Source organism: Macrobrachium rosenbergii, chromosome 34, assembly GCF_040412425.1.
Source record: "Macrobrachium rosenbergii isolate ZJJX-2024 chromosome 34, ASM4041242v1, whole genome shotgun sequence".
Taxonomy (NCBI): Eukaryota; Metazoa; Arthropoda; class Malacostraca; order Decapoda; family Palaemonidae; genus Macrobrachium; species Macrobrachium rosenbergii.
In genome coordinates this window covers 6,469,827-6,480,585 of record NC_089774.1, presented here as the reverse complement: position 1 = coordinate 6,480,585, position 10,759 = coordinate 6,469,827, and the positions used below count along the sequence as shown (strand labels likewise).

The window sequence follows — 10,759 nt, the reverse complement described above, 5'->3', positions numbered from 1 at the left end:
CTTTAAACATTCGCATCGGGCTACCAACACCAATATGAGAAAACGTGACAGACAGTGGCGTAATTTTGTGATGGGTCTTTTGTTTAAGTATAAATATTTTCGCAGACGCCATTATCTTTCAAGGGAAATAGCTTTTTTGCTAAAGATATCTGACTACATGAATAGTACTTCAGTTCTCAATGAAATTCAGGAAGAAAACGTAATAATGAATATAGAAAACTATATTTCGCACCCTAAACTTAATCAAAGTGTTGAAAGATATTTTTTGTTTCTAAGGAGGTCCAGAGGTCAACTACCTGGCTTCTTACGCCATTTAAAACCTGTAGGAACATGCATTTGTTTTTGATATACTCACAAATGTAGCAAAATTCGAAGAGTAACTCCGCATATGCCATATTTCTGGTAAAATTTTAAATATCATAAACATTATTGGAAATAATTATCATATTTAGTACCAAATTCGAATTAGTTATCATGACTACAAGGGATTTTTAAAAAAAACACTGTGTAAGGCAATATATAGCCTATATACGCCCATTAATAGTAAGATTTTTCTACAAGTATATAAGAAACTTTACCATAAAGTAATTAGGCCTATAAGCCCACCATGCTTGTGTAAGTCTTTCAATGATTCATTTTTGTTTCAAAACCGTATTTATACAAGTATTGAAAATAGAGGTTGAGAGAACATTAAAAAATGGTAAATATATTATATGCCCCATATTTTAGATTCTTGCCACAATGAATGAAAAAAGGTACCAATTGTTTAACTTACTATGTCGAGCTTGAGTTCATGAAATCAGTTTTGAAAAGATTTAAGGTAAATTCCTTTTTATTTTTTTACACAACACTGCAAAATTTACTGATAAATATAGTCACCAACCTACCTTATTACCTCTCTCGGTGGCTCAGTGGTTAAAAGTCATTGTACGTTTGTTGCTTCTAAACTAATCAGCTGTTTGAATCCCACTGGTGACGAATCTCTATCACTTATAACCCCCCCTGGGATGAACGTTACTCCCGGGGTAGAGTGAATTGGATATTAAACGAAATTTGTGGCTTAATATTTGTGAATATAAAGAAATGTCATTGTGTATGTGACAAAAATATTTTATTAAATTGCTTATTAAAAATTATTTAATTTTATTTTTCTGTTTTCATGAGCGAAATGTAGCATAGAAGTGATTGGTCCCTAATATCAATAATAACAAAATATTATTTTGTTTCAAGAAATCTTTTATAATCTATAAGCAAAGTTAGGAACGAAAGTTATTGCATTTTTTAGTCCTAATCCAGTACTTTTCATAAAACATTTTGGTTCTGTTAATTATTTATCAATTTTGTGTGTGTGTATGTGTGTGTGTGTGTGTGTATGTGAAATGGAGGTCTCCCTGTGATCTCTTCTTATGGAGAAGACCTTTGTATGTTTGTATGTGTGCATACTAGATTACAATAAATGATATCTATACATACTTATGAGATAAAAACATTATTTTTCCTAACTAGCAACTACAAGACATCACAGTTGCCATGTATGAATAACATTCATCATTTCGGTTTCAGCTTTCGTGAGTGTACCCGCCCACCCCCGCCCGTTGCAAAACCGTTCTAAATCACTTTCTTCATCTCTTAAATTACTGAATCTATCTCCCATTTCATGGCGAGTGTCTGTGGCACTTTGCTGAAGCCCTTCGAGATCGATAATTATGTGGAGAATCTGGAGTGCATCCCGATTGAAGGCATGTTTACAGAGAGGTGAGGTAGGAGTGTGTTTGGCGTCCCCGTAACCATGGCAACGGCGGGGTAATTGTCCTGTCACTGAGACGCAGTTTGTTTTGTTTTGGTAAACATACGCATTTCTGGAAGTGTTTTTGAAGTTGTTTTCTTTTGTGAATATACACGTTTTTGCAGTGTTGTGAGGTTGTTTTTGTGTCTGCTTCGTATACGCTCATTTATGTTAATTAATAATAATAATAATAATGATAACAATAATAATAATAATAATAATAATAATAATATTGTATGCACGTATGATTCATTATATACGTACATGCTTGTATGTATGTATGCATATATGTATGTATGATTTAAGGTAATAATAATAATGTATACATATGTATGCATGTATGATTCATTATATATGTATATGATTGTACGTATGTATTTGTGTAATAATAATAATAATAATAATAATAATAATAATAATGTATAAATGTGTATACACATAATATCCATTTTATACGTACATGATTGTGTGTATGTTGTGTATATTTGTGTATGAATTCTCCAGTTTGACCAAATACCCTTCTAGTATATTTAGGGTGACATTGTGGCCCACTACCCCTCCAATCTGAGTCCCAAAATTATAAGCACTGACTCTTGGAGTGAGGTTGCTAGACCATACCATTCGGCCCCAAATCAGCGTCTGGCAACCTAGCGCCGTTTTCTAGCCCAGGCTTGAAGAAAAGATGGATTAACGAGAGTCAGGAGAGAACAGAAGTAGGGAGAGAGTTCCAAGGTTTGGCAGTGGAAGGTTTGAAGTAGACGTTGAATGATGTGAGAAGAGGTGGCCTGTTGGAAGCTGCAAAGTCCGGTAGAATCTCCCTTTGAGCTTACTAGGACAGTGACTGAAATAGTACCTGTAAAAAGAGAGAGAGAGAATGGTCCTTTCTCCCATTCTCAGTTCATGACCATACCTTCTGTGCATAATTCTATGTCTGCTTTCACCAGTGCCTTTCATTTTGCCATACTTTCTCCATTCTTATTCTAAACCTCCTCCAAGTTTCTTTCTCCTATTCTCTTCTATTTTCCATTCCCTTTGCTCGACAGAAGTTTCTCTACACCTTCTAATTTTTCCTCACTTTCATCTTGATAGTAAGCAACTTATTATTATTATTATTATTATTATTATTATTATTATTATTATTATTATTATTATTATTATTACATAGGTAGTAGACCCTCTTTCAAAGTTGTAGTGTTGAATGTTCTAGGTACATCTAAGGCATACAATCTCATGCCAAAAATGTTTTGTAAAGGATTGGAAGGTAGCCTCTCTCTCTCTCTCTCTCTCTCTCTCTCTCTCTCTCTCTCTTTATATATATATTTATTTATATTAGTTTGAAATGTCAGAGATAAATATTTTTATCTTTAAAGATCTAGAGGGTTCCAGTGAATGTCAGAGGTGAAGAGAGAGAGAGAGAGAAAGAGAGAGAGAGAGAGAGAGAGAGAGAGAGAGAGAGAGTGGGCTCATTCCTAGAAGGGGAAAATCTATCCAGCCCCCTGCAGGTCGTAAAGAAGTACGCAGTAATAACTGCGTAGGGAGCGCAAACACGCTCTGATAGTACAGAGTGAACTTTCTCCACCTTCCCTGTGGCCTTGGTACTGAAATAGCTCTCTCTTTCTCTCTCTCTCTCTCTCTCTCTCTCTCGGTGCAGAACAGTTCCACAGGTATTTTTGTACGTCCTTCTCTCTCTCTCTCTCTCTCTCTCTCTCTCTCTCTCTCTCTCTCTCTCTCTCTCTCTGCTTTCAGCGCTTGTGCCTGATGTATAGCAAACTTTCAAACTTGATCTGAAGTTATTCCAAGCAGCCATTGCAGAATTGTTTTGATGTCTTACTGATTATTCAGGTGTTATTTCAGCTGAGATCTCCCGCTCCTACAACATTATCCTACCACCCCTTATAACTTTTACTTTTACTTTCAAGCTTCTCACATTTTGTCTAGATAATCTCTCTTCTGTATTTAAGCCCACACTACTCTTGCTCTATAAAGCCATCAGTCATCTGTCTCACTTTCTCAATAAAAATCCCACCATACTTTTCCTTGTATACTATCATTATAACCTTATACTTCTTACAGTCTCTTCTATCAACTTTACTATTATACTAAGGGACAATTATTTGTCTAATCCAACTTTTCGGAATCTTTCCTTCACCCAGATGTACCTTACACATCCTGATCAGCTACTTATTTAAATTTTCTCTACCGTGCCATGATGCCATGCCATATGTTATATGTCTAGTGTGTAATAATAATAAATAATAATAATAATAATAATAATAATAATAATAATAATAATAATAATAATAAAAATAATACACATGCTTCAATTAAAATTTTCCACAGACCTTGGAAATTTTAAACGCGTGGCAGTGGGTGACAATGAGGTCTGATTAGCCACGGGAAGTATTTTTGTCCCGAAAAATTAACATATGATAACTCACTGGAACTTAAACCACATTCGGAACATGAATAAAGGAACGAATGGCCACCATATTTCTAAGAGTAATTCTTTACATTTCATTCCAGTTTCTTAAGAAGTAAAAAATGCGCCGTAGTTTCTTCGGCACAATCAAGTTTTCTGTACAGCTGCCACATCGTATAATCGAGGCCACCCTAAATAGATCTGTCTTTCAGTGGTCTTGTATAATGTTGTATGAGCCACGGCCCATGAAACTTTAACCACGGCCCAGTGGTTGCCTGGCCTATATCGTTGCCAGACGCACGATTATGGCTAACTTTAACCTTAAATAAAAATAAAAACTACTGAGGCTAGAGAGCTGCAATTTGGTATGTTTGATGCCTGGAGGGTTGATGATCATCATACCAATTTGCAGCCCTCTAGCCTCAGCAGTTTTTAAGATCTGAGGGCGGACAGAAAAAGTGCGACCAGAAAAAAGTGCCTATAGGCAGATAAAGCTGGCACAATAGTTTTCTTTTACAGAGAACTAAAAATACATTGACCCACAATCACTCACCTTCCAGCGTGGGCGTGGGGACGCTGGACGTGCAAACACGGGGTCACACACTAAGGATTTGAGAGCAATACTCGAAAAACAAACGGGTGAAAAATTTCCCCCAGGCAAACATGGAGAGGTACCGTTATAGTCTCGCCTTGAAACAGCACCCCATAAATACACGGTATAGGTGGCCGAGAGTTCCTTTCAAGCCCTCCTGCGCCGTAGATAATACAAATGTTGACAGCGTGGGAAGAGGGCGATTCAGTTCAAATACGAGAGTTGTGTTTGAGATTCTTCTTCTTCTTCTCCTTGATATCATGGTTCTTAGATTTCTTGCTTGCTTTTTGTTTTGATTGTGTTATTTTCGTCACTCTCTCTCTCTCTCTCTCTCTCTCTCTCTCTCTCTCTCTCTCTCTCTCTCTCTCTCTCTCTTTGCTTTCAGTGTTTGTGCTTCAGGCTTTCTTCTGCTTGATCTGAAATCATTTCAAGCAGCCAATGCAGAATTCTTCTTGATGTCTTACTGATTGTTCAGGTATTATTTTAGCTGGTGTCTTCCTGTGCTATTACCGCAGGTGTCCCAAAAAACTCACAAGTCATTATTCCTTGTAACTTAATGTACCAAATTTCATTGACACATATACACATACATATGTGCAGAAAACTGTCACATCAGCCATTTCATGTATAAAAGTACACCAAAGGCTCATGAGTAGTTTGTCAGCCTCATTTCACACGAAGAAAACCTATCTTATACTCTACGTATTTTGTCACTTCCTGAATTTACTGCACTTTAATCTATTCCAGCGCCTCTTCCACTCCCAAAACCAGCCAACACTTTCATGGTCTCACTCATTGCTTTCTTCTTCTCCCATTCTCTCCTTGTGACCAAACCACCCCAAACACCTTGATTTATCCTTTCACATTTATATTGCATTTCTCTTTCTTGTCTTCACATTTCCAGTTCTTTCAACTTTTCTCAGCCCACATATGCAAAGCAAACAGATCTTAAACAAATTCTTTCACTCTTGCCTTCTTTGTATTCAACACCCACACTTCATTTCCATAAAGGAGGATTGGTCCAACAACTTCTTCAACCACTGCAAATTTGTGACTGCCTACGTCTATCTTCCAGGTGGGTCAAACAAAGCTGCCGCCTTATACAACTCAGCGTGGAAGTTGGCCTGGAGACGTCACAGAGGAGGGAAGAGTACGTGCAGAGAAGTATCACACTGCATAATAAGGTACTCACTGACTAACAATTTCTGCCTGTCGCACACACCCACTCTGTTGTCTTTCAGTGGGATTGCTGTGAACCAGTGCTGTTTGCTTCAAACCTTCTAAAGTCTTTTAATAGCTTCTCTAGTCTCATAGCCATATTCCCACAGTCCTGGAAGTGTTTGTACCAAAAGCACCCAGTTTTCGTTGGTGATCCTTGAAGCGTTTGTACCAAAACCATCCAGTTTTCATTGATGATCCCTTGAAGTGTTTTTACCAAAAGCACCCAGTTTTCATTGGTGATCTCTTAACCAAGAACTGAGCAAAGCTAATGCTGTCTATTTTCACAGTACAAAAGTTCAGGAGTATTGCAAAGTACAGTTTAATGACCTAGCATTCACAGAGATCACTAATCCAAGTAGCAACTAACCCAACATTGCTTGACCTTCCAATACAGAACCTAAATATCTGCCTTGAGAATTTACACACTTGTTCCAAGCCCAAGCCTGCCTAAGAAATCAGGGTGAAGAACAGGATTAATGATGCTGCCTTGCAAACAAAATATTGTACTAGCAACAGGCCATGATGAGGGGGAACACCAGCAGAGCAAGAGTCATGTAATCTTGCTCTGATAGATTTGGGATATACTTGGGGTCCAGGTCTGGAGTCAAGTTTCCCCATACAGGAATAATAACCTTTGGCGCTTTGACTGTAGACTTAATCATCTGTTACAGGGTCTGGTGACAATATGGCATCTGCTCATGGGAGAATCTTGGCGTCTTCACCTCCTCCCACTTGTCTGGAAGCATGGAACCCCTCCTGCCTCATCTCTACCTCTCATGTTGGTGGTATGTAGAAAATGAATGGTGTTGTCAGTAACTATATGACTGTTGTTAGATAGTAAAACCAAATTAACTAACAACAAAGATACATTACACATTTTTAAACAGATGAGTATCAACACCAATAATGCTCTAAAAGACACCATTCCACAATCATACAGAAAGAGAACATTAGGTTGATCGGAAGATGAAAGATCTTAACACCATTGTTTTTCCTGAAACAGTTACAGACCGAATCAGCAGCTCTGACCATCCTGGAGTCCTTGGTGTTCCATGAAGAATCAGCAGAGGTCTTGGATGCCCTTGTCCTGGACATAATTGATTACTGTGTGAGGCAGCTAACATTTCTAACCAGTTACGTGCAGTATCATGAAGGACCTCCATATACTCCTGAAGAAGCCTTTAAAGTAGGTAAGATAAAAAGCAAGTTTCTCTTGGTCATTATTGAAAACTGGTACTCCAGTAGAGTGTTTCATGCTAAATGATGATACTAAGTTCTGAGTATACCGTAAGAATAATCATTATATATTTATCTTCTATTTCTCAAGCTGAGGGCGCCCAGAGTAACTGCAAAAGTGCTGAAAGTGGTGAAGAAACTGTAAACACAATCCAGGGTGAAGTGTCTGGCGAAAAGAATCGTCTGGGTATGGCTCTTGCCTGCCGAAGTGTGGCTGTGATCCAGCTTCTTACGGCATGTAGGTCTAAGCTTCCCCTGTGTGCCATGACAAGTCTCCTGCAGACACACGACGTTCCCCAGCTTCTGGCAACGTTGCTCCAGCTAACGCCGTGGAAAACAATCCACAAAGACACTGCATATGATTTCCAGGATGGCCAGTGGGTTCCAGAAAAGGTAACTGAGTCATCTGGTCCCGTCAACCGCATTGAGGGGCAAATATGGGTCACACTCTACACCCTCCTGATGGACCAAGAAACTTTATCTATGTACGAGCTGAGTCGGGGAAGGCGAGCGGCTCTGCTGAAGATCCAAGGGAAACTCAATGAAGCGGTGTTGTCTCATCTACCAGTTCTGGAGCCATTTGCAAAATGGCTGTCTGCTCTAGCTCTTACCACACCACAGCAAGCCAGGCAGCCACCTTTGGTTACCACTGTCAGACAGGTTGGTTTACACATTAGACATTTCTGCTTGCACCAGACTGTTGCAAGTTTCAGTAATGACATGTCTGTTCCTATTTTGTCATATTGATAATTGAGCTTAGCCTCTAGTCTGTTAGACCTGAAGCTTCACCATGACTCACTGCCTGCTGCACTACACTGTTTTGATATACTGTAAGTTCTGAGATTACTATACTAGGCAAAAAGTGTTAACTATTTCTCTCAGAAATTCTATTTTCATGAGTGCATAAAGCAAGCATATTCTATCTTTCAAACAGCTTGGCGATGGAGTCGTCAGCCATTGGACAGGTCGCTGGCAAGAACTCTTCCAGATCTTGGCCCCAAGATGTCTTTCGCCAAGCCAGGGGTCGTTAAGCACCCTTGCCACCAGCATGTCCGCTGCCTGGAACCTTGAGGCCCTGGAAGCTCTTCTTCCGGACATTCCAGTTTGCGCTGTCTGTGGGAGTCCAGCCGGGCGCAGATGCTCACGCTGTCGAATGCAGTGGTACTGCCGTAGGTAAGAGCTGCTGCTTCTTCTTCTTCTTCTTCTTCTTCTACTTCTACTTCTACTTATTCGCCCTCTTCTTCTTCTTCTTCTTCTTCTTCTTCTTCTTCTTGTTGTATTCACTTCATGTCTGTGTGTATGCCACTAGGATATTTCAGAAACAGGCAAAAGGATATTGATGAATGTTAGTGAAATTGTCCATTGTGTGACCCTCACCATTTCAGGTTAGGTTTCGACACTTATCACTGCGGCAATAATCACACACAACTGGTAACCTCATTCAGTAATGATAGTCACATTATTACAAGTTCATATCATCATTTTCTGGTGAATTTGTTCATTTTAAAGTTTCAGTCATTGTTTCTCTTTGCAGAGAATGTCAGGTGAAGCACTGGCCAACCCACCAATCCCTGTGCGATGTCATTAGCGCTGTTCCCTCAAAGGGCGAGACCAATGTTATAGAGTAGATCAAAGAGAAAGGAACTGTGAGACTCTGGTAATGATGCCGATGAAGGATACGCGTACACAAGATGTCCCTGAAAAATAAACGACTACAATATTTATGTCTGTGGAAATTCTTAATTCCTCCTAACTCTTGAAATTTTTTATAAAAGGGTGAATAGGTGGAGGTTATTACTCTGTACCCAGGTCAAAATTTTCACCCTGTGCTCTTATGGTAGTCTCAGATTTATTACATCTGTGCAAGGGTAACTGAACTGTCTCATCAATGAAAGTACCCAGATACAAAACAGTGCAAAAATAAGAGAAATAACTGGAGTGGAAACCACTGGCCCAATATATCAGACTGCCTTGAAAGTACCGGATGGGGCATACCAATGCAAGAGAGGTGTAATGAATGACTGATTGATCTTTCTTGAGGTGTTGAAGTTTAACCATTTTGTTCTAGGACTTTCAAGCTTAACAGCTTTATTCTAGGACTTTCAAATTTAACTAGTTTATTCTAGGACTTTCAAGCTTGACAGCTTTATTCTAGGACTTTCAAGCTTGACAGCTTTATTCTAGGACTTTCAAGCTTAACAACTTTAATTCTAGGACTTTCAAGCTTGACAGCTTTATTCTAGGACTTTCAAGCTTAACTACTTTATTCTAGGACTTTCAAATTTAACTAGTTTATTCTAGGACTTTCAAGCTTAACAACTTTAATTCCAGGACTTTCAAGCTTGACAGCTTTATTCTAGGACTTTCAAGCTTAACTACTTTATTCTAGGACTTTCAAATTTAACTAGTTTATTCTAGGACTTTCAAGCTTAACAACTTTGCTCTAGGACTTTCAAGCTTAATACTTTATTCTAGGACTTTCAGTCTTAACAACTTTAATTCCAGGACTTTCAAGCTTAACAACTTTATTCTAGGACTTTCAAATTTAACAACTTTATTCTAGGACTTTCAAATTTAACAACTTTATTCTAGGACTTTCAAGATTAACAAATTTATTCCAGGACTTTCAAGCTTAACGACTTTATTCTAGGACTTATTTCCATCCACACCTTATTTAGGTCCTTTCAGGACGGCCCAGCTTGGTCCATCCTATCCAGTACCCCAAGACAGTGTCAAAAAGTCACAATCAGTCCCAAACCACTGAATGGCATTGGCAATAAGTCCTCTAGGGAAAGAGGTGTTCGCTAGGCCACAGGATTTTGGAATAGGATATTTTGAGTCTTTTCCCTGCCACCTTTGACTCTCAGCTAAATTGCTATAGTACCCAGTTACAGCTGTTAGTACCCAGTTATAGCTGCATGGCCTGGGTGAGCTGTAAAATAGCCTCACAAAATCAGCTCAGAGCTCTACCACTGAGCCACACTGCTCCTCAGTCTCAGGTATAAGAAATTTATATCAAACTTCTTTAGTAGAAGTTTTAATAAAAAACAAAATAAAACTAATGGGTCTATGGACTGACTTATAGATAGAATTCCCGGTTGAGATCCGGTAGCATAAAACTCCTTTCATTCCTTTTCTGAGAATAAATTCACATCTTTTAGCTTATTCAGCAAACTGTTTATTTTATCCGCAGTTCTTAGAACTGTGAGCAGAGCATCACTGAGCCAACTGGTAAGAGTAGCGGCGTTTCCTAAAAGGCTTTTTTCAAATCCATCAGAAGCAGGATTACGCCATTTTTAGAAAACAGATTCAAACGTTCTCTATGGTATTTGTTTAATATTCTGCACGGTAATCTTCTCAGAAAGCTTCTTATACTTTTCTTGGGTAATATCATAAACTGGCATTCAATTTATTCGAGAGTTCTTAGTTTTAGAACAGAGACAATACAAGAGATTGTAAAACCATCTAAGGCCGAGTTTTAAACCATAGGCTGATAGCGATCGTT

At 38.6% G+C, this 10,759-nt stretch overlaps 1 protein-coding gene across 1 annotated transcript; it reads left to right on the top strand.

The window, feature by feature from the left end:
• Positions 1 to 1,555: 1,555 nt before the first annotated feature.
• Zmynd10 (zinc finger MYND-type containing 10) lies at positions 1,556 to 8,975 on the top strand. Its single transcript, XM_067133519.1, has 7 exons — positions 1,556 to 1,755; positions 5,873 to 5,981; positions 6,690 to 6,803; positions 7,022 to 7,208; positions 7,346 to 7,914; positions 8,189 to 8,427; positions 8,789 to 8,975. Exons 1-7 carry the CDS (start codon positions 1,658 to 1,660, stop codon positions 8,880 to 8,882), a joined length of 1,410 nt encoding a protein of 469 aa, XP_066989620.1. The 5' UTR covers positions 1,556 to 1,657; the 3' UTR covers positions 8,883 to 8,975.
• The last annotated feature ends 1,784 nt before the right edge of the window (positions 8,976 to 10,759 follow it).

What these genes read in the sequence shown, in the direction of transcription:
- Zmynd10 (XM_067133519.1), top strand. Translation starts at nt 1,658, where the DNA reads ATGGCGAGTGTCTGTGGCACTTTGCTGAAGCCCTTCGAGATCGATAAT. An exon ending in GTATCACACTGCATAATAAG is followed by an intron (nt 5,982 to 6,689) that starts GTACTCACTGAC and finishes CATCTGTTACAG; the next exon opens with GGTCTGGTGACAATATGGCA. An exon ending in TGGTTACCACTGTCAGACAG is followed by an intron (nt 7,915 to 8,188) that starts GTTGGTTTACAC and finishes TCTTTCAAACAG; the next exon opens with CTTGGCGATGGAGTCGTCAG.